We start from the raw sequence: 26660 nt of genomic DNA on the forward strand, positions 1-26660 counted from the left end.
AGTCACACGGGGGGCTGCAGAAAAAGTCAAAGGTCACATTCAAGATTATTAGAACAACATGTGTGGAATGGTTGGGCTTTACACTTCTGACTTACATTTCCAAAGTGGGTTCGAATTGTAGCTAGGTTAGTTTATCGATGGCTCTAAATTGTCTGTGTGAAATTAAGCGTGCATGGTTGTTAATTTGTGAGTCTAGAAGTGCCATGCTAACTTGTGTGACCAGTCCAATCCAGTCTGAGCGCTTTGTCCACTAGGAGGCAGCAGTGGTGACAAGCATGTAAGGGCTGGAATTCCAGTGGGAAATTAGTGTTGCATTGTAATGTGTTGTAAAACTTACTGTGATATAATGATGAAAGGTTATAGTGTGCTTGTCGTCACTGTTACGTATTTGCCGCTTTTAGGGGGCAGTGTCGCGGGGGCGTGGAATCACTGCAGTGCACCAGTCATCAGTTAGCAGAGGATGCGCAAGCGGGAACCACCTGAGAGCATTAAAAAAATAAATAAATAAATAAATATATATATATATATATATATATATATATAAATCCAAAGTTCCGTTTGACGCATCACCACGGATGTAGATTTTGCAGCAACACTACCCCTCCCTTCATATCGACCCAAATACGCGCACATGGGCTGTGGTACGGATGCGATACAAAAGCGACAGGGGGGCCCCGCGTGTCTCTCCTCCTCCATCAGCATCTCACGGCTTCCACCAATCGCGGCAACGAGCGGACCTCCATCCACACGCCCTGCCCCGCCTATAAATACAGCTGGTGGCAAACCGGCGAGCCTCGGTCGCCAGAATCGCTCAGGGTTGCAGCAGAACCCCCCTTCCTCCTCCTCCTTCGTCTTCTCCCCATCCATCGTCTCTTCTTTTCATCCCCCCATTCCCAGATTTAATTTGAAAGGAAAAGCTGCGCCGTATAAGAAGGGGTCTAACTCGGCGGCCACTTGCATGCATTGTTCGTCTCCCAAAATGGTTTGCGAGACTAAAATAGTTGCGGACGAACACGATGCTATACCCGGGAGCAAAAAGGAGCCTATGATGTGGAGCGCCGCCTCGTCTGCGTCCGGCGAGGCCAAGGACGTGAGGCGAGAGGCGGTGTTCATCCGCGAGTTCGAGCGCGGCGATCAGGAGGAGGTGCGGCGCATCTTCTACGAGGGCATCATGGAGAGGATACCCAACACGGCGTTTCGGGGGCTCGGGCAGCAACCCCAAACCCAGTTTTTGTACGCGCTTCTCACAGGTATGTAAAGCCCTCAACCATGTTCGTCCTTTTTACGCATGCGCGCGCTATTCGAACCCGAATCATTCCACAGGTGTTTGACGCACTGACTGGAAATTTGTTGCAACGCCGGCAACAAAAGGCATGGGCGGCCGCACTGCGCATGCGCGGTAACCGGCGGGCAGCCCTGCAGTTCAGGCGACGACACGGGCCTCGCCTGGAATGAATGAGCGAATTTGGACCCCCCCCCCCCAAAAAAAAGTCAGCCCAGTACCCCTTTCTTCCAAAAGGTTTGGAATTCACAGCTCCAAAACTGCTCGTGCTCCTTTGGGCCCCCTAGCATCAAACCTGCGCACTTACTCCAACATGGCTTCCTCAATTTCACAAGCCATCTTACACAGAAAATGGACATTCTGAGCAAAATTGAACATTGGGTTAGACCATGTGTCAAGGGAGGCAGGGGTGTGTGAGTGGGATAGAGGTATTTTTTTCATCACTGGTATGTTCTCAATATTTCATAATTTAAAATATTTATGCATAGATAAAAAATATGGATTGGTGGACAGCCTAAGCAAAAGTGACCCATGTGTTGAGTAATAGTAAAAAAAAAAATAAATAAATAAATAATTTGTATGCATTAGACTTATGTTCATCATTCAAGGTGAAAGTTCACCTTGAAAAGGACAAGTGTTCTAGATGGCTTTGCTAACTTTTTGTGTCTCACACTTGTGATTCTCTCTTCTGACAGGTTTGGTTTGTTTTCTTCCCATTTCTCTGCAGTCATGTGCTTTTTTGTGACCAAATCGCTGGCGCTGACCTGCTGCGCGCCGCTGGCACTCATGGGCGCTCGCTACTACTACAGCGGGAAAGTCATCCACAGTTACCTGGATCATGCCTTGCACACGGACATGGCCGACATAGAGGCTTATTACATGAAGCCCGCAGGTAAGACTTGAGGGGGGAGCTGTTTTGGGGTCCAGATTTTTAGAATGAAGGGGAGGGGGTGTTGCACTGACACTGGTGTGTGTATGTGCGTGGGGCCAATATGTTTCCCCTCCTCCCAGCATTTTTCCATTTCCTTCCCCCCACTTTCCTTCACTCTTGAAGACCTAGCTCAGTATTCAGGCATCAGTGCACAATGTAAAGTGAACTGGTGTGGAGGGAGCACTTTTATTCACACTTGTTAGGATGATTTTAAGTTGACGACCTTAAAATAAAATCTCATATCTGCTTTGAATTTTAACCAAAGCAAATGACAATTCTCTGAATAGCAAACGAGCTTTTTTTCCTCTGTCAGGTGGAAAACTTTCAAAGCACATACCTCGGGTCAAAAGTTTCCAACATGTTGATAAACAGCGCGTTTGGTGACCAGACTCCTTCCTTGTCCTAATGTGAAAAAAATAGATTTTACTAATGTTGCCCGATCTTATTGGAATTTAAAAGTTGTGAGTCACTTTCTTGGAAAACAAAAGTGAGAGTTGTCTGTGCTTTTGTAAACGAGATCCATTAAGACGGCCCAAATATCTTAATCTCTGTCTCGATGTTGTGGGAGCAATAAAGCCAGAATGGGTTGATCACGCAATCAATGTTTGTCAAGCAATGGGTGAGTTAATAAACGTTGGCCACAAATAGCCCGAAGCTTTCTCATCACTCGGGAGGGGCTCAGTGCGGAGAAGGTGGATATAATAGAATGAGCTAAAGTCTTAATGGCTGTGTGTGATACACGCTCACTCTGTTTAATGGGTTCATTTGAAGGCCCCAAGTGCGACTGCTTTAAGCGAGACAGCAAGAAAGTTCAACAAGTGCTGGATAAATGAAAATCTGCAACATTCGATTATGTTAACCGCTGTATCGGAATAGCCTGAACATTTTGAGGGTGTCGCATGTGAAGGCCTTTCGAAATCTGAAAAAGCATACAAAATGAGAAAGTTCAAGTGGAGTAGGAAAAGGGGGGGGAAATCAGCAAAACAAGAGAAGGAGAAAGAGAAAAGAGTAGGATGTGAACAATGGAAAAATATAATGGGGGAAGATAAAGGAGAAAAAGAAAAAACAAAAAAAAAGGTTCAAGTAAAGTAAGAGAGAAAAAAGGCCAAAAGAAAGAAAAAGAAAGGGAAAAGCAGACGAAAAGAAATAAGTATAAAAAAGATGTAAGGAAAGAAGAGAAACAAGAAAAAATGGGGGGAAGTTTGGAGAGAAAAGGGGAAAAAAGAGGAAACAGGAAAATGGGAAACAAATGTGAAAAGGAAAAGGGAAAAATTTTAAAAAGGAAAGAAAGAGGACAAAACGAGGAAAACAGAAAAAGATTTAAGTGAAATAAGGGAAAAAATAAAATAAAAGTTCGAGTAAGGTGAGAGAAAAAGGAGAAATAAGGGAAAGATGAGGATAAAGGGATAAAAGTGACAAAAAAGACAGAAGGAGAAAAACAGAAAAAAGAAAATGAGAAACAAATAAAATAAAAGAGCAATGAACAAAGTTAAACACAAATACAATAATGAAAAAATTAAAAAGGAAAGTGGAAAAACAGTGAACAAAGGCACCATAAAAAGAATAACATTGAAATCAGAACAGAAACATTTTAGAAGAGAGGAAAAAAAATAGAAAAAGACTAGTTGAAGAAGGCATGTGGATGTGGAATCGCCATGGCAACCTCAGAGATGCTAGTCCTAATAAGTCTGGTATATATGTTCATGTTGCGACACGTCCACCTTGTTGCTTTATTCCTCCACTTGGTTTTAATCAAAGCTGCTTTTACAAACAGTAAAGTGTATCATGTGTGTAAAATAGAAGCCATGATAGGCGGGAAAAGATGGAAAGGGGGCACGGTGACATGTGAGGGACAGACAGAGAGATGCTGTCTTTGTTTTTCGTCACTCACCGTCTTCCTCCCTCTGATTTATTTCTCGCTCAGAGATCATCAGTATTCACAACGTCCCCTCCCCCTCTCCTCTCGTCTCCATCCTCCCCTCCCTTGCTCAGGATGTACGCCCTCGCAGCCATAATGGATCCTTTCAAGACTCCAGAACCTTCCATTTGTCTTGTAACAGTAGACATAAAATAGGAGAAAATGGCATGGAGAAGCTTTGAGGGACAGTGGATTAGTGTTGCGTTCAAGAACAGGCAGTTGGTTCAAACGGTGGCTTTCTTAAAAGCTGTGATGTCAGGGAGCTTTGAGGTGATGACACCCTTCAACTGAAGTGGCAGAGTGTGTGCGTGTGTGTTACCCACTCTGAGAGACAAGAGGACGCATGCTTTTTCCTGCCTGTTCCCATTCCTGGCATTGGTTGCGGCCAGACAGATGGTCAGGAGGGCATTATTGGAGCAACCCTCTCTTTGGCTTCAACGCACACAAAAAAGCGCAGCATCATTCCTTGTCAAAAAAAAGTAACAGGAAAAAAAAGGGGGCGGGGGGTTAATAGATTAACAGAAAAAGGTGTGGAAAAAGGTTCAAGAGGAATAAGAGACAAAAAGGACACAAAGGCAGAAAAATCAAGAATTTTGGAATAAATAAAGAACATGGAAAATAAAAGATTCAAGAAGAGATGGTGAGAGTGGATAAAATTGGAAAAGAATAAAGGAGGGACAAGTAAAACTGCAAGAAAAAGCAAAAAGAAAAGAATAGAGTAGCAAGAGAAAAAATAAAAAAGGAAAACTAGAAGAAATTAATTCATTAAAAGAGAGAAAACAGAAAAGAGGGGGGAGAGCAGAGAAAATTGGGGAACAGAAAGAAAAAAGAGCAAGACAATAATGCAAAGCGAAAAGCGATAAAAGGAAAAGAGGAAACAGAAAAGGAAAGTCCGCTTAGCTTAATGCTAACAAACAATGCAAAACACCATAGACAGGCTAACAAACAATAGCATTGGTGTCTTAGTGTTCCAACCCTAAAGCATCTGATACTTGTACACAATATTATGGAGTGTTATTTTTTAGAGCTGTCAAATGATTACCTTTTTTTAATCAGATCAATCATATCTTAGAATTTTGATTAATCGCTTAATTAGAAAGGCTTTTTTTTTAATCAACGTTTTTTACCCGCCAAATTTAAAGAGCACCTGTTATGTTCTTTTGACATTTAATGTTATGAGGACGTCTTCAAAAATTTTGTATCCTCCTCTTTTTTCTAATCAGTTGCATAATTTAAAATGTGTGTGTGTGTGTTTGGGGGGGGGGGGGACCCCAATATTTTGACATGAGCAAATATTCTGAATGTCATATGCAAACATTTATTAAAGGGATACTTTACTTAATGTGTTTCACTTAACGTGAAAAATAATGAAAGTATCATATTGATTATAGACAAAATATTAACTTTTTTATTGCTATAATGGGCTAAATAAGTGAAGTATCCCTTTAAATGCATGTAGCGGTGTTTATTGCTCAAACACAACTTGTGCTACCTTTAACTATCAGTTAAAGGATCATCTGTGGTCAAAATTAATAGTGTGATTAATCTGTGTTAATACATGATTAATGAGAACACTTTAACTTTGACAGCACTAGTTTAATTTTTTTTGTGAGGCTTGAACGCATTAACAGCATTTTTCCACATCCACCTCCCAGGCTCCTGTTTCTGGGTAGCAGTGCTGGAGGGCCGTGTGGTGGGCATCGTGGCGGCGCAGGGCCGCGAGGACGACAACACGGTGGAGCTCCGGCGCATGTCGGTGGATTCTCGCTACCGCGGCAAAGGCATCGCCAAGGCCCTGGGCCGCCGCGTTCTGGAGTTCGCCGTGCGCAACAACTACGCGGCGGTGGTCCTGGGCACCACGGCGGTCAAGATGGCCGCCCACAAGCTGTACGAGTCGCTGGGCTTCCGCCGAATGGGCCAGAGCGAGGACTACAGGCTGCCCGGGATGAGCCGCTCGGCGCCCGAGCGGCTGTTCTTCCAGATCCGGCACAGCCGGTACCGCCTGCAGCTCCGTGAGGAGTGAGAGGTAGCAAGAGATGGAGAGAGGGACAGAGAGAGAGAGAGCGACCGCCCCCCCCTCCTCTCCTCTGACAGCTTTTATTTATTTGATTTGACATAATCACTTACGTTCAAGTCACTAACATTTATCATCGCTTCGTACTTCTGTTTTTTTGTTGGCATTTCCACATTTTTTTTCTCTCCATTTTTGATATCTGTTTTGTTCCGAATGGAAATTAGTGGCAGCACTTCGATGGCCCTTTTGCTGTCAGGACCCCAGCATGATCAATAGCCCCATTCATCACTGGGACTGGGTGGGGATGGGGCCTATGTGGCATCTTGGATTGTGTTTGCCATGTGCATTATCCACGCACATACACAAGATGCCACGTTGTAGCACAGCCAACAAGAAAAAGGCACTATAAAACTAACAATAATAATACCTAAAAAAGGAACCTAGGGGTATTTATACCCAGCGCATTGGGTTTCTTACAGTATTATTTCACTGTGGCCCCACATTGCTTCTTCCCACCCGTCCCACATTTTTGTTTTCTGTCCCTTGAGCCGTGCTCTCTGCGATAGGTCGAGGTAACAGGAAGGGTCGAGTCTCACGCAGTTTGAACCGAAAATACCGCACACCTTCTATATGACAGATACATTTAGTACGCAAAAGCAACAAAGCTAAGTTCCACCCAAATTTGTCAAGAGGTGGTGCAGGTGATGAGAATTTAAAGGTACAGGATTTATATTTGATACATTTTTTTTTTAAATTTATTTTACCAGCAGTAATGTGAGGTAATGGTTAGCCCGTCTGCTTCACAGCGTTGAGTTAGCATGTTGGCTGGCAAGCTGAACTCGGAGTACCTGGAGCCAGAGAACTGTGAGGCAGACGTGCTAACCTAAAATGGAAAAAAAAAAAAAAATCACACTGACAAGATACCTGTTGGGTAATGAAGTGACAACTAGCAATACCTATGAATCTTCAGCACAAGAAAAGCCGATTTTCTTCTTTGTATATACAAAGCCAGCAACGTTCATTCCAAAAAAACAGTATCATCATATCTTTTGTAAAAGTCAAATAAGGGGGGTAAAATACACATAAACCTCATAACATGACCTTCCTTGTCTTCCCACCTCTCCCTTCCTTCCTCCCGTTTAATGAGTCTGTCTGCAACCCTGGGCCGAGACCCGACGCCCTCCCCCGACAACCTTTGACCTTCCTTGTTCTTGGCCGCAGCAATTTCTCACCATTTCTGCATGAGCCACAGAGCCTTGCTGCACTGCTTTGATGATGTCAAGCTTGTCGGGGCCCCCTAGAACCTTAACCCTCTCTCTCTCGCCCCCCTTTGAGCTCTCCACACATACACAGTCACACATTCAACCCTTATTTGCGTGTGAGACAAACCCAATGCAACACTGCCCCGGATGACATCTCACCTGCCAGCCAACCAAAACGCAGAATGCAAAAGCAATGCAATGCGGCATGCCTGTGTACCGGGTGTGCCCTGGGGGAAAACAAAAAAAAAAAGTATAGAAACAAATAATTCATATATATTTATATATGCCTGCTATATATAATTATATAGAGACATATATATGAAAATGTATTGCGCTACTTTTTTTTAGATAAAAGATAATGTGAAACAATTGCATGGAATGTCTTTCTCAAATTAAGGGGATTTTCTTGAAGCGCACAATTTAGATTGAAAGCTGTTTCGATAACGAGTGTAAAGCAGGACAAATCGGAGGTTGTTTGCATGGCATGTTTCACCCAAGCTCCAGCTAAATACTTTAACGTATACTCTATCTAAGCTCATTATGGTGACCTATTGGATGATAGCTTCAAAACCGCGCCACGCTACGTGGCGTACAAAGTCTCGTTATCACCATCACGTGCAGTATGAATGTTTCGAATAAGAGAGAGGTTTCTCGGCTTGCGCCGATTGTGCTACATGCATGATGATGACATGGAGTGAAATCAGTAACTGAAAGGCCGAAGTAGCTTAAAGGTGATTTGGAATTGTAATGTGCACTATTTTTTTTTTTTAATGTTTGTTTACTACTTCAACCAGTTCTTATAGAATGCAGTAAAGGTTCTATATGCAACTTCTGTCAGAGTGTGTACAAGCTCACCTTTCTTGGAGAGGATTTTTGGTTCAGAAATTATGCTGCGTCAAGACCCCTGCTGTACGAGGGGGCCCGTTTACTTGAGTGCTTTAGGCCCCGCAGATCAGAACTACTAGCAGGCACAAAGGCACAAATTGCCAAAGTTAGAACTCCACAATCAAATCCAACTGTTAAAATAAATGAAGATCAGTTTAAGACAGCACAAATGTACATACGGATGCTGTGTGTTTTTACTCTGATGATGTCAAGGGGATGAGCACCCATAGGCATGAATGTAAAGTGCTTACATTAAATTGTTTCTTTCATTTGATTTTCTTTGGGGGGGGGGTGGCAAAAAGTGATGAACTTAATGTTGTATATAGCTCTATGGTCACCATTTTGTGTTTACGTTTGAGCGACCTGTCATTTGAATCAGTTGCGTCTTAAAAGAAGACCGTGACGTGGAATGTTCCACCTCCTGAAGAGGGCGAAGGAGCAGTTAAAAGAAAAAAAGTGTTTGGGGGGGGGGGTTGCTGCAACAAGGAGGACATGGACTCCCTCTTTCTCTCCACCTCCTGTGAGGAGCTCACTCCACTGTGGCCGACACAAAAAGGACTCGCTGGACTGAGGCCACAGGTGCCAAGAACACTTCAGCACTTGTAGCACAACCGTGTCTTGTATTACAGTACAGGTTTTGATTGCTATTTTTTTTTTTCTGTGAGGAATACAGATAATGTTTGTATTCCAGACAGTCATCAGCATTTACTCAAGACGTCATTGCATGATGTATTACCATACTGACCAATGGCTATTTTTAGAAGTGGAAATCCAATGCCAAATGTGACAGTGATTGCTGCCTTTTTATTCCTTATGTGGCGATATTTTGTCGAAAACGCAATTATTTCGGAAAAAAATCCTGCCCACGTGCCATCGAACTGAGCAATAAATACAAGTAGGCAAAAGTACAACATACTTTCCACATGTATTTTGTCATAATAATGCTGCAATCATGTGACACAATATCGCTCACGTTTAAGAGGTGTTTGATTGTACTTTTTTTTTTTTTTTTACTTTTATGTTAGGATATGCACAGATGTACCTCTGCATATTTGTACAAATGTGAATAAGAAGCATTGGAATGGAAATATGAGTCCAAGCAGACAGGAAAGAAGTTGGCGTGTCAGCATCCTGAAGGTGGAACGTCGTTTTACTCTGACCACTTTGGTCACACTACTGACGATAAAACGAGCCAAAATGCAATTTATAATAACTTTGGAAATTCAAAGCTTTGAACCTCTAAGATTGTAACTGTAAAACTGTGTAATACATTACCTGTAAATAGCATCTGCTGGTCATTTTTATTCACTTTGTAACAGAAACTGTACATTTTAAGACATACAAATAATGTTTTAAAGTATCTAGGGCACTGATTATTCAATAACTCCGGCTGGGCAATGTAGAAAAATATGGTACCGTAATTGTGATCCCCACATGCCTCAATAGTACAAATTGCCTGCTATGACATTGCAGGGTTGATTTGAACTTGATTAATTGTTCAGCCCTAGTTCAAACCCAGCCTTCCTTTTTCTGCCTGTCTGCTTGAACTCTGGAGATGCCCAAAGTGAGCTTAGTGCAGTCTCAAAAAGCACTGTCCAGCAGCATGCCCTGTCATGACCGCCGGGTAACGGCCTCACGCGCGGCACTGCGGGGAACTGATATGCAGCCACGGCTTTCGGAGACAGGGCAGGCGGGTCAACCAGATGGCCGTGATAGAGGACTGGAAGGAGGGAATAGCTGATGGATGGTGGGATGTGAAGGCTTTGGGGGATGGGACTGAGGGAACTTTGTAATTGAGGTTAGCGGGAGAAGCTGACTGGGGTGGGGGAAGCGTTTATGCCAGTGTGGAATTTGAGGAAAGGGGCCTGTCGTCACTGGAGGCAATGAGTAAATACTGTAGCACCTGAGGCCAACTGACTGGCATAGTATGAAAGATGAGTTGGGAAGAAAATGCAAAGCACATTTGAGATCAAATGGTTGCAGTGAACGCTGACCATTTTTTTGTTGTTGTTGTTACATCAGTTCCGTCTGTCTGTCTCTCATGCTGCACCACCACACTTGGAGCACTATCTGTGACAATGAACCCATTTTTAAAAGAAATATATTTGCAACTGGAACGCTGTACATGTGTAAAGGTGGGATTCCCTGCATTATGATGAACGTGGCTGTACATATATTGTACCAATTAAAAATGCATTAAGCTTGAACACATGTAGAACAGGGTAATGTTTGTCATTTGGAAATCTGCATGACACAATATGCAATTATATCTAAGTACTCACAAATCTTCCGGTTGCCATGGCAGCCTCGGGGGTTGCGCAAACTGTTGCTGTTGCCAATGGACCCATCTAACTCCTGCCATAATAGGTCACTATAAAAGATAAATGAGGTGACGTGATTAGGAAGCATAATGTCAGTCATTCTGAAGGCTGGATTTGTGTGTGCTTGTTCTACCTGTCTGACTTTGGACACCCCTTCTCCAAAAATGCAGAGAGCCCTGAAGAATGTGCACATGCCGGTCTCACACTTCGCTCTGCGGGGGAGGAGAGTGGTGGTGGTGTTTGGGGGTGGTGGGAGTCCACTCTTAAACCAACAGAACAATGAGAGGATAGACGGTGAGATTTCCATAACACTGTCCAGTATGAGGCTGAGCTTTGCTCAGTGAGAGTTTGTTCCAGAAAAAAGGAGTTGATGATAAAAGACGTTTTACAAATTGTAGTCACATTGGGGTGGACACATGGGCCTGCAGTAGATTTAAAAAAAAAAAAAAAGTCTACACACCCCTTTTCAAATGCTAGGAGTTTGATGGGAGGTGCTAACATGTAAACAGAGAATGGAGACAGATTCAAATGATATATCTTGATCTTTTTTTTAAATATTACAAAAAGCTGGCATATGGCAATGCTTGGACGAGTCACGTAGATTCTGAGTATAAAAAGGGAATGTGTCTGTCCGAGATAGAAACTCGGTCACTGTGCCTGTACGGCTGTGCGAATGTATTCATGGTGCCCTGGTGGTGGATACAGTGCAAAATGTGTGCGAGTATTTCTGGATGAATGTGTTTGTGTGAGTCAAAAGGGAGTTGAGCCAAGTGAGTAGCCTAATGTTGGAAGGAGAAATAAAGGGATGGGCTCAAGGTAGAATCGTATGCATGTATTATGCAAGAACGTGAACGCTTTATGCAACTAACGTGCAAAACAATTATCTTGGAGAACTATCTTCTATGCTATATAAACACTGAAACCAATATATTAAGTTACACAAGAACATGCATGCTTCATAGAACAAAGCATACAAGTGCAGAATAATTCTCTTCTCTAGTATATGAACACTGAAACAAATAAATTGAGTTATGAATAACAAGCAGTTTAACAATTAACGCACGTATAAGAGAGGGACGGCAAGAGATCTCTTTTGAAGAATTCAGTGAGTATAGTATTAACCGTGCGTGCTTCACACTCCTAAGCATGACTCAACCGAGCCGAACCAAATACTGTATATAAACAATATCACTCTTCTAAGTATGTAACGTGAGCGCGAGACAGAGAAACAGTGTGTGAACGAGAGAGGAAGAACTGGTGCAATCCAGTCTGCGGCTCCTGCCGTTGCCCCCGGATACGGATGGAGTGAAAACGAGCGCTGGGAGCAGCTGCCGGGTTTCCATGGCGATACGGATGCTGGACAAATGAACCGAGACATGAAAGAACGAGCGATGAAGACACACACGCACTCAAACATAAGAATGCAGAGAGAGTGAGATAAGATAGGAAAATGGTCTAAGCTGGAGGCATGTGAAGTGCAGACATGGAACCCCAGGACTTGCCACAAGAGACCGCCACCTTCAGGGGGACCTGTGAAACACACAATCTCATTTAACGTACAATAGCAATACAGTGATTTGTATATGTACAGTATTAACTACTCACATTTCTATAATGAATAAATACAGCCAGGAAATACCCTGAACTAATAGTATGCTGGTCTTCGTTTCCCTGCACTTACATTAATATGAACTCCCAAATGGTCAATGTGGCTCAAGGACTCCATGGTGCGCTTCACCACAGCTGCACATAGACACACTTTTCAGTTTGAAGTCTTATAAAAAGGAAATGCAATCCCTACGAAATCAGAGGCAGTCACCGGCAAACTCTTCCACATGCAAATCCTCCACTTCAAACAGGAGTTCTTCATTGAACTGAGCAATCAGCCTATACAGCACAAGAAAAATATTTACCACAATATTAAGCTTCCTGCTATACAAAAAGCACATTTTGGATTTTGTGAACATTTAAATGGCTTAGGACAATGACTTTAGGTTTAAATGACTTTAGACAGTGTTCCCCTGCTATACTGCGGTATTTTTGTTTGCAGCCCAGCCACAGAAAATTCTGTTGAATAAATTTGACTCTATTTAAAGTAAATTTGACTCTATTTAGAGTGGGACCAAATAGACTCACGACCTTCATCTTAGTAGACTGCCACACTACCACCTGAGTTATTCCCCTCCTACTGTTTGCTTATATCCATGAGGGGACCAAAACATTTTCTTGGAGTTACGAAGATTCCAGCTGACACGGATGATACACTAACAGACAGCAGGAGCTGCATGGCTCAGGGAGGAGATCATCTGTCTCCCAAGCAGGACGTGTTTGTTCCTCAACCCTTGAGTGGCTTTTATTCATTTTTTTCAATTCTTGATTTTACTCTCTTCCAAGTGTAAACAAGACTCTAAGGTGCTCGCCACATGGGAGGCGACGTCGCTCGCTCTCCATTCATTTCCTATGGAAGCAAGGCGACAAGGCGAAAATCGCCTTCCCCTCTCCCCCTCGGCAACACGCGACATTCGTGCATGTGAAAAATCGCACTCGTACACGTAGACGTGCACGCGTAGGTCCGCGACGCGATACTAGAAAGAAAAACAAGATACTTGAAACATGTTCAACTTTTGTCACGTCGCCGAGGCTTAAACCAATCAGTAAAAAGTGTGTATGACGTTTATAAGTTTTTGGGGTGGATTAAGCTATAAAAAAAGTTTGTTTTTCCAATAAGGTCTCGACACTCTTAAAAATGTGGTTTAGTTTTTAAGCATTTTCATTTTATTTTTTTTAGTGTATGTCCATGCAATAACCGGGTGTTCACTTTATAGCGTACCTGGCAGAGAGTGTATCAGAGGTGGAGAGCATCTCTGAGATTTGGATCATTGCCATCTTACAGAGGTCGGCCATGGAACCTGCACAGAAGTACACCATCAACAACATTTAAAAATTATTTAGTTTTCTCGATTGGAAGCAAAATGTGACAACGATTGAAAGGAAGCATTTTACTGACCTTTGAGCACAAAGCCAATCGCCTGCTTCTCAGCTTGCATGCGTGGGGTTCGGTCTTCACAAGTGATATGTCGCACAGCGCGCTGGCGGCCCAGGATGGAACATGCGAAACCTAAACAAAATGTAGATGTAATTATTGGGAAGATGTTTTAAAAGGGTTTTTTTCCCCCTGTAATGGCATTTTTTCTTTTCAAAACCACCACTGTATTTGACTTTGTTAATTGTGCAGAAGTTAACACGGCGTACTAGTGGGCAGAATATCACCCTCACAGTTCTGAGGTTTGGGCTGTCCCGTTTGTACCCGCCTCTCCTGCTCAAAGTCACCTGGGATAGGTTCCAACTCATCCGCGACACTAATGAGTACCAGCTGTATAGAAAATGATGGATGGATGAATTGTGCAAGAGTAACGTGGTGGCCGAATGCAACTGGCATCTATAATTCTGTGTACAATATCAGTGTACTTTAGTCTCCAAAAATGTGAACTGCCACACAGATAACAGTAAACCATGATCACATGCAGGTATGCGTCAATTTGGACACACACACACTCCCACACACAGCAGACCAGTACATTCCAATAGTGGGACAATGGCCGCGGCTTTACAACTAAATCCCTCCAGTATCCCTTACTGTGAGGAAAGTCAACCAGGGCATGGAACCTGAATGGACCTCTTCCCATTTATGTGCACGTGCACACGCGCACACACACTTTCACGGCCAAATACGTAGGAAGTGAGCTCACAACAGTTACCGGCGAACACAAAACCCCTCCGCTGACCCGTGACAACCTGCATGGGCCTTTTTGCAGAGGTCATGACCTTAGTACTGGGCAACAGCGGCACACTTTGAGGCCGCGAATTTTGCTTCCATGTGTGCAGTGGTATGGCTGTGAGTGACGCTGGAATGTGCTTGCTGTCACTGTATTATCCTGTATGTTTATGTATGGAAGTGCATCTGTGTGAACGAAAGGGATTTCCAGAATCTCCCTGAGTCACACACAGCGGAGATAAAACTCCTAGCAAATACGTACACACTCGCTTCTTCTGCTAAGTGCAGACTTAACAGCATTTTGGGGTGTGAGTTGGAATGTTTTGGACTCATAGTCTACATTTCTTTCTATCACTCTCATTTACGCATAATGGTCAAAAAGTCACAATTTAACCCAAGAATTTGGAAGGAAGACAAAATTCGTATCCAGGATGTCTCAAATGTGATGCAGATGCGTTAACCACCCCATGCAACATGTTGCCCACTTCTATTCATTATGCAATTAAAATGACAGATTGTTGACACACTTCTGTTAAGTGCAGCCTTAACAGTATTTTGTGAGTCGAGTGTGTTCAAGTCTCAGGTGTGCTGTGTTGGCAGTTCAAGTCCAATATGCAGTAAACAGTATTGACCTGCGGCAGTTTATCTTTCGGCTGCCAATATGTGTGCATCTACTTCCTCAGCCAAGAACATTGCAAAGTGTTGGTCGAAACCTGGGTCCTAAACAAGCTCAACCTTGGGGGAGAAAACAAACGCACCTTGTTTACGGCACTGCTGGATAAGTGCCAGCGTGAAGGACTTCACTTTTGGGAATTTCAGGAAAAAGTTGTCTTGGAATCTGCGGGCACGCAGTGATTTCACCCCTAAGGTGGTAGCTAGGCAAGCACGACCTGCAGAAGGGAAAATAAGTATGAGCAATACGTTTTTGACAACTCTGTGCTTCCAACTACGTTGAAGACAATTTTGAGAAAGATCAGATATTCTATTTGGATGCAATGATTAGGGCCCCACCAATCAATTCGAATCAAGTACTGAATATTGTTCCATATTTAAAAAGGCAACTGTGAAAGCGCTACTGTGGAACCAGTAATATGCCAACGGTGCTTTTCATTATTTGTTAGCTTTAAGCTAAGAGGACTTTTTTGAGGCAAAGCTATATGTACCTGTAATTCTTTGTTTAGCATGACAGTAAACTAGAAATGGCATTAAACAGCTTGAAGCCTTTTTTTTTTTTTTTGATGAAGTGGTCAATATTTACTAAACCGCTGCGTATTGTGAGGCGAGTGGAATGAAGGTCACTGTCACCATATAGTGCTTGAATGAATGACAGCTTGTATCTAAAAATAATAATAATAATTAAGTCAGGTCACTCGTATCTCAGGGCATGACTGGTTGTAGTTGACTCTGTGTGTAGCACAGATCTGCCCCTCCTCCCTGGCCTGATTAGTGTCCTGCAGAGAATGCTTCATCTTAGTATTCTGTCTCCACGGCAACACATCCCTCCACCAGGAGCTGTCTGTCTATGCTGATCAGGAGCTCCAACTATTTATCTTCTGTTAACCCAAATCCCCCTCCCCACGTTCACTGGGCACCATAACCCCTCTCCCTTACAATCACCCTCATCTTCTTCCTTCTGCAGTCCTTCATGTTTTGCAGAAGCAGCATTGTAACCTCGTTCATCATAGAACCTGTGTCTGGCCAGAGTTATAGCAATTACACGCGGCAACATCAACACGGCTGTTGCATGTCACCGAGATGTCATGAACAAGAGTCCATGTGCACTCATAAGAAAAAGCACGTGTGAGGACCATAAATAGGTCACTGGTGAGACACACACACACACAAAATTCTATACAGACCACGAGGGCCCATTATCCGTTCATCCTTATTTACACAATATGAAAGAAACATACTTGTGTAACATGTGCACAAAGTGCAATTATATTTTCACTATGATGGGATGGGTTTGTGCTAAAATGGAAGCATGGTCAGGTCGAGGCTTGAACCTTCATGCAAACCTTTGTGGAGTTTTTCAGGGTGTACCTCCTCTTTTACCCAAAACTCAGCTGGTACAGGCTCCAGCTCACCCATGGCCTTAATTAATCCAAGCTCTATAAAAAATAGATATCATTTGTACTAACCGGTCCCATATAAAATGGAGGACATGACGCGCTTGACTTCCTCTACGTCCTCTGACGTCACCTCAAGCAGGAGCTTTTCCTTCCTGAAACAGACAACTGAAATGAATATCAATGATATCACACGGGGAATCAAACGTTCATGTGATTGAAATTATATGTTTACAATGAAGGAAAGTAGATTAGGACCTAGAATAGGGAAGGTCATCAGGATAGGGAATGAACATGTAGTAGTCAGGAAAGGACAGAGACAGCAATGAGTTGTGATGTGAGGAAGCATCTGACAGGGTGAGATGACATGACACCTCTCCAAAGTGGCGTTTCTGGAGTGCTGACGGGGTGCTGCCACCGCTCATCAGTGTATCAATGTCAGGCTGCATTTCCTCAAGCTTTGTCCTATAAACACATGCTTGTGTATCTGTTAGTACTGCTTGCCCCTGAATTTTTTTATCCTATGGTTCGAAGAAGAACTGTATGCAAGAAACCTACTGGTACATTGACATGAGTTTGACACCTGTGGTATGTACTAAAAGACTCTGGGGGAAAGTTCTTAAAAGGTTTCCAAAATGTAATGCTAAAGGATCTGTAAAGGCTGAGAACAAGTGACCTTTAAACTTTGACACCAGGCTCAGGCTCTTAGGATCAAGGATTCCGCTGTTAAATAGTATTGGATGTATACTGCCTCCTGCTGGATGAGCAACAGCACAGGCGCCTATCACAGTTGGAAGCTCAGTTTGCATAATCATGCTAAATTTTAAAGAAACAGTCTACGTCATAGTGAAATAGTCAAATTGGCTGTTGCACATCACTTCGGCACTGATTTATCCCACATAGAGATGCGAGATTTAAAAAAATATATATATATAACCTTTCATTTATGTTAAACCCACCATTCAGAGGCTAAAACAGCATAGACATCAGCCTCAGGGTCAGTAACAAGGCGGAGCAGTTCGACGTCACCGGAGAAGTGAGCCAGAAGTCGCGGCTCCAGTTGGCAGAAGCCTGAAAATATCACACGTTAATGCATTATATGACTCTTCTTTTGTCAGAAGAATGATTCAAATAATAAATACGCAGTGAATCAACCGCCTGGTGCTAGGGTTAAATATCGTCATTGTAAATTCTCCCTGAACAAAGCAATGTAAATCAGAATATAGAAGCACTCGTAGTGTGTCTTTGCATAACATTCTGACACGCGTTATAACTTTTGACGTGCCTCTGAGTTGAACCTTTCCTCAGGACACTGGCAATTGGATAGTGCTTTCTCATAAGTTAGTGAAGGACACGGAGAGGATGGCCAAGTGAGGGCTTCCCTGAAGGAGTTGTTTCCATGGCAACTTGGCCTCTGACTCCACAATGTGTGAGTACGCTTGTTTGGGTTGCAAAACTGTGTGCACCCTACCGTGGCTTTATATCTTTGCTTTTGTAATTGTGTGAAACGTTGTCACTCTTGTTGGTGTATCTAACACTGTGTCATTACATTACCTGCGACAACAAATGTCCAGTCTTTTTCAGGGATGTATATGGCCCGAGGATTAACCCTCTTCACATCTGGCTCGCTTCCTGTGGAGAATAAAGTCAGAAATGAAAAGCGGGAATACTTTGTTGATGTACTGAAGTATATTTTTTCTGGTATCTATACTTTTTTTCAGGCAATGTTTTGATTTTGCACCTTACATTTGAAAACATATCAATACTTTCGACAATATACGGTAGGCTCTTTATTTCTCGAAACCTTTAGCAATGTAAAAAAAAAAAAAAAAAAAAAAAAGACAAATAGAGAAAGGTAAAATCGAGCATGGTTGATTGATCGATGAATCTTGGGGATGGAATAAACAGGGGCTATAAGATCAAAACATTTATGTATAATAATTCTGGTGTTTTTTGTAATACAGTACAGATTTTATTCTTGTGTTTGTTAAAAAAAATACAAGGGAAGAGGATCTTGAGAAAAAAAAGCATATTAACTCGTAATCACAACACTGAGGAAAAATAATTGTAATTCATCCCTTGTGAACACTGCTTGCATCTCCTCTGCTGGCCTTGGTGCTGATGATGCTACATTAACATGACAACACAACATCAAGGTTTACTGACAGTGGAGGAAATCGGACGTGAGGATGCCGGGGTGCTGATGGAGGGAAAGGAGGGATAGGAGGAGGATTGAGGGGGAAATGAGAAGAACGATTTGATGACAAGCAGCTTTCGGCGGCGAGCAGAGGTGCTGATGTTAGCGCCTATGAATCACTACGCACACATCCACATCCAGAAAAAGAGCTGAGCGTGGCCCTGCGTGTCAAATAACGTGGCCTGGCCATGCCGACAGATGGAGGAAACGGAATGGATGCTTTATTCCTGCACAAACAGGTCAATTAAGCGTTTGCCACGTGGATACGGACAAAAAAGATACATAGTCACTCATCTTTACTACCAGCAAAACAAGCAGATTTTAAGACTGCGTGAGTGCGGCAATAACATTTGTGCGCAATGCATTCATTTTGTTATAATTAACGAACCTCATGTAATCAAATACATAATAAGAGTTACATTATTCTATTATTTGTAATAAATCAATGAACCAGAGCCGTATTAAAGAATGGAGTGAGCACCCCTAAGACATACATTGTGCTCCTTACCTTTGACCTGAGGCATCAAGGTGATCTTAAGCGTCTCTCCTGGAATGGTTTCGAAATTCTAGTGTGGGGTAAACAAACAGAAATTATGTTTAAAAAAAAAAAAAAAAGGCAAAAAAGCAGATACAGTCGACTCTCCAATAGTCTTCTGATTGGATTGACAGATATTTGAAGTCATGTCAGCTTTACAGTGCCAACTCACCACAAATGTGGAAAGACAAACAAGAACCCAACCATAGGGATAATTAGGGAGAGGAGGGGGAGGGGATGGGTATGAGCGCCCACAAAGACAATACAGTAAAGGCATTTTCACTTATGGACTTCATGCACTACATTTTAGTTCAAACTCTAAATACTGTATAGACGAACTGTGATTCCAACACTTCACATGATTCCTGCCCTTAAAAATAAATGGAGTACAATTGATGAGATTAAAATGTGATATTATACTCTAAATATTAAAGTGAATTTTTTCATGTCGAATTATTTGGGACACCATGTCTTTGTAATTAAATTGGATTTTTGAGACTCTACAAGCAGGAAGTGTAAGATGATACATTGCACTGGATATTTTATTATTCAAGACTTTCGGACGCATCTTTAAATAGCAACGGTGCTCTAATCATTAGCCCAGTCCGGAGTAATCTGAGAAAAATGCTGCAGGTACAAACAGTTACATGGGCAGCTTTTTTTTTTCTGCAAAGCAAGCTCAACAGAAAAGTGATCAGTTACACTGCACGCGCTCTGATGTAAAAAGGTGGACTCAGCAATTTCATTTCAATCACCAATCTCCCTGCATCCACCTTTAGAAACATGGATGTTGTGCTAAGGAAAGGGACACACCTACATGCGCTCGCTTTGACCCTTAATGTGTTAGCCGGAGAAGGGGGAAATACTCTGCTTCCGCACCTCATTTATTATTCAGCAGACATAGGGAGGGAGTGACAGAGGCAAGGGTCGGTGAGGAAGGACTGCAGAGGCAGGGTGTGGACACACAACAAACAACAATGCAAATGTGCAACAGTGGCAACAATACAAACCAGTAGTCTCGGGGATAAGAGGCAGTCAGAGAAAGTAAATAAATGGAAATTTGACTAAACAGATGGAGCTGAAGTACTTCTGGAGGGCAGTGTTGGCAATTTAGTCCCTTTTTCGATTAAATGACTCTTCATAGGACATATGCACATAAAAAAAAAACACACACACACACACATTTGTATTTGCTTCACGTTGCAATTACAAAGGCTAAGGCTCCCTCTGCGCCACATTAGCAGTTAGATTGGTGCTGACCTAGCAATAAAAAAAAATGGAGTTGGGTGGGAGGTAGTGGGCATTATGACTCAGTAGTAACAGTTAAACTTTGACTTCCAGGAGATCTAAAAACAGATCAAGTAGGGGAGGGTGGAGGTTAGGAAATCTTTCCTCAGCAAAACAACCCCGAAGAACACTTTAAACATGAATTCAGAGATTTCTTTCAAAAGATAATTGCTGAAAACATGCACAAAGACTGATAACTATGCATGCCATGGCAAAAGTACATCAATATCTAAAATGCCCAGCAGAAAATACGCCATTAAGACAAACGCAATGAACCCCCATTCATTGAGTTCTATCAGCCATGCAGAAGGTCATCTTAACACACAAAATGAGTTAGCAGTTAAATATATAAATTTTGCTAGTAACACACTGAAAATACACTCTAACCATGAATATAACCATAAATCTTATCAACATATATTAGGATATAATGCACACAGGATAACATTCTGTTAGCCATGCATATCATTTACTTCTTGCTGACATCAAATGAACAGCATTTACTGTTTATTGATGAAGTAGGATAATATTGATGTTTAATCGGTCAAACACCATCTGATTTTTACAATTTTGAAAAGGCATATCATCAGCTGATATAACCAACCTGGCTGATTAATTGGTTGTGCACTAGTAAAACGCAATGAATGACAATTTTTGCAATGCAGTGGAGATTTCAACAACAGACAAGACAAGGCAGATTCATTCCACACAAAAAAATCAGAAATATATTGGGGTTGTATTGCGGTGGATAAACTCTAACTGCTGCAATTCAGCCTCATAGAATTCAGCACTTACTGGCTTTGATGAGACGATTTTGCCCGTCACCACACTCGTCTGCGACCAACTTGGGGAGATGTAGCCCTGCGGAGTTTTCAAGAGTGAACAAGGAGGGATTCTGCTTGTTTACATACAAGATGTGCCACATCAAACGGGCTCACCTGAGTAATCACGTACATGTAAGTAGAGTCGACAAAGTTCAGCTTGACTTGATTAATCTGACGGAAACAATGCAGACGTTAGTAACTAGCAGAGGAATCAAAGTCAAGTTTATCCTCAAACTATTAAGATTAGGATAGTGACACCCAACCATGACATACTTTTCTGTGCTCTAAAATAATGTCTGGTAGAGGATGCAGGCCCCGGTACATCTGCAACTGCAACAAAGACAGAGGATTAGTCTTTTAAAAAAGATTTCATTCTTTTTTTTTTTTTTTTTTTTTTTTTTTTGTTAACAAATGTAGAGTTGTACTGTACTGTTTTATTTGATGCAGTATCCTCCCGTGTGGCGATGTTACAGGGAAGCGTCATCCTGTTCAAGCGCTCATGTAGGCGCAGTTTCTCAAAGAGAACCTTTTACATTGAGAAGGAAAATAAAAACAACACTAGGGCCTGACGACTGATACAGATTTTTTTTTTAGGCTGATGCTGATATATGACAGAATGAAATTCCCATGATTAATTTAAAAAAAATGAAGAAAATATCTTTTTTTGGGTGCCATAATCATACAACAATGAGAATATAAATATGGATTACAGGCAGAACATTTTACTTTAAAAATTAAACAATACTTTGCTCTTAAGTTTTTGTTTAGCTTTACAGTAGAGAGAAAACTGGACAAAAATCGCCTGATTTCAGATTTTTTTTTTTTTCACCTTTGTCATATGTTGGAATTTGTTTTATGATGGAGCGTGTTAATGCATTTGAAAAGAAAACTTAAACAACTTAAGACAATTAAATCAGCTGCAGATGAATCAAACAACAGTCAAAATTATTTGCGCTATGAGTGTTCAAACCCACTCCGACACATCGAGTTACTGACTTCTCGGATCTGGATAGTGCTGGTGAGCAGGAAATGTTCTCCAGCAGCTAGATGGGCGTCATGCTCCAACTGGCTCATCTTAGTCTGTTAGAGACAACAGCATAAAATAAAAACAACAACAGGAGTGGCAACCACGCAGCAGAAAAGTGTGATTCTGACTGAAGTGGAACACAAACAAACCAAAATGCCCGACTTTTTTGTGCATCCTCTTATGATAGACATCTTCCTCTAATTTGATGTCGATTGGTGGAAACTGTCTCGGCGCCGGAGAGCTAATTTTTTTCTTTTCATGATATCTGATACCCGAGTGGCTGCGTCACACCAAAATGGTGACTGCCTGTTGTTTTTCATGCATGGGTCTTTGAGATTTTTTTTTTTTTTTTTGCGCATCCTATTAATATGCACATGTACAGGGAACACAACTAAATGAGATTTGGTATATAGTGTTGGAAGAACTCTAAAACATAAACACGCACCCCATGGAGACTTTTCAGACTTGAGGCCAAAATCTAAAACCTCTTTTTCACCCCACAGCAAGTTCCAGATTGCCTCATCAATATTAAATACGAGGCCTTCGGCAATGGATTCAACGCACACAAACACGAACACACAGAAAGAAGCAGGCTTCATAGGATCAGAGATGACCTTGAAAGCCCTGCTGCAAACAACACCCGGATGCTCGTGTAAACACATCTGACTCAGCACTTTGGCCAAGGCAGACAGTGATGCTCCTTCTTGACCCCCACACACACACACAAACTTGAGAATTTTCATCCTATTTATAGAAACGCAACACAAGACCTGTTCCCTCTAAAGTCACATCCATGTCGTGACTCACAAGATGTGATGAAGTGAATGATCACGGCCATCTTTTGTCTGTGTCGCACAACTGTGGAAAAATAGCGATGACATAACGCTTGTTGCTTTTGTCTGCTTACATTCAGCAAGTGTGACATATTGTCCAACGCATCTTTGTCCATCTGGATGCAATGGCTCTCCATGGCTGAAAAAAATACACGCGCATTAAACACAAGCATGGCACATTCACAACTGTGAAATAATTTGAGAGCCGAGCAATGAACCCAAAGGACAAGTGATCACCAATCACCTGCTAGAATTGGAATCATTTTCAGCTCAATGTCTGCGTACATCTTCCAAAGGCCCTGGCACTGAAAACACACATGAACATAATACATGAGTATATGTGAGTGAAATTCAAAGAGAACGACAACGAGAAAGAATTTTTTTTTTTTTTACCCATATTTCAGCACAAAGCTTCTTGTTCAGGTAGTAGAGGGAATAGAGCTCTGAGAAGACCTGGGATGGAAGCATGAAGTTGTTCTGTGGGTCACGATGACAACATGAATTTAAAGAGGCTTACATTGGCAGTGGATTCAGGAGACAGGCTTTTGCATTTGTATTTCTGAAGGAGGCACTCGAAGCAGGTGCAAGGATCTTCAGGGTCCAGTAGCCACCCTGCCAACTGAGGGTCCTGGATAAGGCAGCCTGACACTAGAGGTGACACAAATACTAAGGTACATGTTACTTCACAAGCACAACAAATTGTGGTGAGATTCAATAAAGATATGAAATAATTCGTGTCAAACGGTCTAGATCATTGCTTCTCAAACTGGGGCACTTTGGCCCTCGAGGGTCCGCAAGCTGTATCTTGGGGGTGCGCAAAACAATTTCACGTTTAATTGTTATTAGGATTATAAGGGGTCTCTGGACCCAAAAAGTTTGAGAGCCCCCAGTTTAGATGCGTGTTTGCTATGCCTTGTTTCCAGCTGAGGTGTTGTCTGCACAACTGCAGAGCCGCGGTAAGCAAATCCTTGGCTCCGTAGCACACTGTGACGGCGTCTCGTGACAGTATCAGTAGCAGCAGGTCTCTGAGGATGTACAAAAAGCAAAAATATACTTCTACAAGCACATGGGACAGCGCACTAACATACCTTGTGAAAATCTGCTGTTGGGCTTGTGTCTGACAGCAGGCCAGTTTATGGTACAGCAGGAGGTCGTTTTGGCTGAGCGACTTCATCTTATGGCTGCTGTCCACATCATTCATGAGAAGTAGAAGGAGGCCACACACTGGCCGGTCAAAATCCTGCGGAGTGTAGCAGAAGCACAGATCACATTTAAAAACAGTCAATTTCTGTCAGAACAAATTAGGACTGGGTGATTTGACAATGATGACACAGATGATTGAATTTTTTTTTTTTTTTTTTGGGGGGGGGGGGGGGGGGCACAACAATTTTACAGTCGTAACTACCATTAATGGCCAATGGAATCTTAGAAATTGCTTTTCTACAAGCAAATTGATTGAGATTGTAATTCTAAGATGGCTAGCCTAAAAAAAAAAATGCACCCTGCTTACCTCTTCTGACTGCAACTGTGTGGTGCCATCCTCGTACACCAAAGTTAGCACTAGTGCGTTAGCCTGCTTAACATTCTGCATCATCTGCATTTTCTCATTTTGGTTCAGCACCTCAGTGCTCTTCACTTTAGGGTCCCTTTTCAAAATTTCGACCAGCCAGTCAAGGTTGGAGGCACTGGTGGAGGCACCGTCGCTGTAAGTAAACATCATTTGTCGTTGAGTGTGAGTAGCTGGTTTGGAGACTGGTGATGAATGGATGGGCCTCTGCCAAGTGTCATCGTGTGACATTGCTGGAGAATTTTTTGACTGGAGCAACTTGCGTTTTCGCTTCGAGGAGGAGCTTTTCTGGCCCTAAACAAAAAAAGAAAACCACAGTGTTATTATTACACTACTAACATTTTTTTTTAACTTGAGTAAAGCAGTCAAATTAATACTTCTACTTTTCAGTATTTGCAAACAAGTATGTACTTTGTACACTGGGAGCCTTGCTAATCTTGCATTGATTTATGTGTGCATCATGGAAATAAAACCCTAATCCCTTTCAAAGCAAACATTTTGAATCTCAGGTCTTGTAATACTGTAATGTGAGATTCCAAATCGACACTCACTTTCAGCAATCCTTTTGAGCAGGATTTTCTCAATGACTTCCCTGAAAAAGAGAAAGTCAGAGCATTTTTCAAATTATGTTTGTTGCTAAACAGATTTATTGCATATGTGAAAGGAAATGACTCATGCTAACCTGTGTTGGTATGGGATTTAGTTTCCATCAAGTTGGTGCGGTCTACCAGTGGTTTACGAGTGGGGCATTTCACGTCTGTTTTGGAACTGCCACTATTAAGTTGTGCATCCGTAATCTTGAGACTACAGTCAAGGTCGCTCTCTGCCTTACACTTATATGCACTCGCTGGAGACAGCTGCTTATATTTGTCAGTTCTTGGAAGCAGGTGGGGTTTTATCGCAGCATCTTCCCAGTTGTAATTTGTCCATGTTGAATTCTCAGAAAGATTTTTCTCAAATCTATCTTCCGGCGAAGTTATGTCCATGTCTGCAGAAGGGATTCCAAAATCGAGTGTGACCTGCTTAACAAAGGTGGAAACCTTAACCATAGGAGGAGGACTACTGCTAATTTTGTCACACCGCATAGGGTCGTTCCCTCCCACATCCACACTTAGTTTATGTGGACCCTTATTTAAGTCAGTATGTGGAGGTGAGAGGTTTTCTCTCTCATTATCTTCCATGTTGTCAGTTAGCCATGTTACAATTTCAAAATGCTCATTGAAGATTTCATCCAGCCATGGGAGTCCTAAATCCATCTCCATATCCTCTGAATCCATCACTGCATTATATTGTGTCTGATTGACCTCAATATCATAGCCGGTATCGATTGGAGAAGGATTACTGTCCAGGACCCCTGGCCCAGTTGCACTGCTGGGAGGCAATGACAATTTTTTTTTTTAACTGCTGTCTTTTTGACCCACAAAAATATGTTTGACTGATTTCATTTACTGTACCATTGTGTGTCCATCCTTTCTTCCATGGTCTCCTTCAAAGTGCTGGAAGCCTCGGTGTCCATTTGGTTGCTCGGATTGACTCCCACAGGTATTGTTGCCAAGGCAAAGTCAGGATCTAAGCGCAATAAATAAATAATCATAATTAAAGTCATTTTACTTTGGATTTCTCTCCATAGTACAAGCAGTGTACAGCACAGTGGAAACATTTGCCTTCTTCTAATTCTTTTTTTTTTTTTGCATAGTTTCCCAGGGTGTAACCAATACTGATTCAAATTGGAAAATTCTGTTTTGATTTGACAAACGAAATTGTTACATTTTAGAATTGTTGCATCCTTGAATTGTTTTGCAGCCAATGCATCGTGATATGTACCAAATTGTCTTTTATGAGAGATGTACACCAGTTGTAAATCAGTTTGACGTTGCTCATAATTGTTTCTTTGAATTTAATTAACTTGGATATAGTTTGGGCTTTGGAGAGC

The 26660-nt window shown here is 42.1% G+C and overlaps 2 protein-coding genes across 5 annotated transcripts in view; one reads left to right on the plus strand and one right to left on the minus strand.

Moving 5' to 3' along the window:
- The first annotated feature begins 815 nt into the window (after positions 1-815).
- Positions 816-10510, plus strand: nat8l (N-acetyltransferase 8-like). Its single transcript, XM_077499492.1, has 3 exons — positions 816-1250; positions 2010-2174; positions 5787-10510. Exons 1-3 carry the CDS (start codon positions 959-961, stop codon positions 6152-6154), a joined length of 825 nt encoding a protein of 274 aa, XP_077355618.1. The 5' UTR covers positions 816-958; the 3' UTR covers positions 6155-10510.
- The window catches only part of poln (polymerase (DNA directed) nu), a 33217-nt gene continuing 12344 nt past the window's right edge, over positions 5788-26660 (minus strand). The window contains exons 4-31 of one of the 4 annotated variants that reach the window (XM_077499481.1): positions 26182-26296; positions 25410-26098; positions 25279-25319; positions 24671-25021; positions 24249-24400; positions 24073-24185; positions 23678-23808; positions 23554-23613; positions 23405-23465; positions 23235-23299; positions 22297-22380; positions 21731-21826; positions 21574-21630; positions 21415-21471; positions 21272-21337; positions 19163-19220; positions 18012-18089; positions 17417-17528; positions 16530-16612; positions 15147-15278; positions 13621-13731; positions 13444-13522; positions 12433-12500; positions 12295-12356; positions 10747-12143; positions 10575-10663; positions 10287-10362; positions 5788-8368 (exon numbers count right to left, since the gene is read on the minus strand). In XM_077499481.1, coding sequence (XP_077355607.1) covers positions 12069-12143; positions 12295-12356; positions 12433-12500; positions 13444-13522; positions 13621-13731; positions 15147-15278; positions 16530-16612; positions 17417-17528; positions 18012-18089; positions 19163-19220; positions 21272-21337; positions 21415-21471; positions 21574-21630; positions 21731-21826; positions 22297-22380; positions 23235-23299; positions 23405-23465; positions 23554-23613; positions 23678-23808; positions 24073-24185; positions 24249-24400; positions 24671-25021; positions 25279-25319; positions 25410-26098; positions 26182-26296 — 2996 coding nt within the window. In that variant the 3' untranslated portion in view covers positions 5788-8368; positions 10287-10362; positions 10575-10663; positions 10747-12068. Of the gene's footprint in view, positions 10363-10574; positions 10664-10746; positions 12144-12294; positions 12357-12432; positions 12501-13443; positions 13523-13620; positions 13732-15146; positions 15279-16529; positions 16613-17416; positions 17529-18011; positions 18090-19162; positions 19221-21271; positions 21338-21414; positions 21472-21573; positions 21631-21730; positions 21827-22296; positions 22381-23234; positions 23300-23404; positions 23466-23553; positions 23614-23677; positions 23809-24072; positions 24186-24248; positions 24401-24670; positions 25022-25278; positions 25320-25409; positions 26099-26181; positions 26297-26660 lie in introns of all 4 variants that reach the window. The other 3 variants (XM_077499483.1, XM_077499482.1, XM_077499480.1) reach the window with 3 other exon arrangements.

Source organism: Festucalex cinctus, chromosome 16, assembly GCF_051991245.1.
Source record: "Festucalex cinctus isolate MCC-2025b chromosome 16, RoL_Fcin_1.0, whole genome shotgun sequence".
In the NCBI taxonomy this organism is placed as follows: domain Eukaryota; kingdom Metazoa; phylum Chordata; class Actinopteri; order Syngnathiformes; family Syngnathidae; genus Festucalex; species Festucalex cinctus.

Excerpts from the sequence above, each read along its gene's own strand:
- nat8l (XM_077499492.1), top strand. The coding sequence starts at position 959 with ATGCATTGTTCGTCTCCCAAAATGGTTTGCGAGACTAAAATAGTTGCG. Across the intron at positions 1,251-2,009 it reads TTTGTACGCGCTTCTCACAG|TCATGTGCTTTTTTGTGACC; the intron begins GTATGTAAAGCC and ends ATTTCTCTGCAG. Across the intron at positions 2,175-5,786 it reads TTATTACATGAAGCCCGCAG|GCTCCTGTTTCTGGGTAGCA; the intron begins GTAAGACTTGAG and ends TCCACCTCCCAG.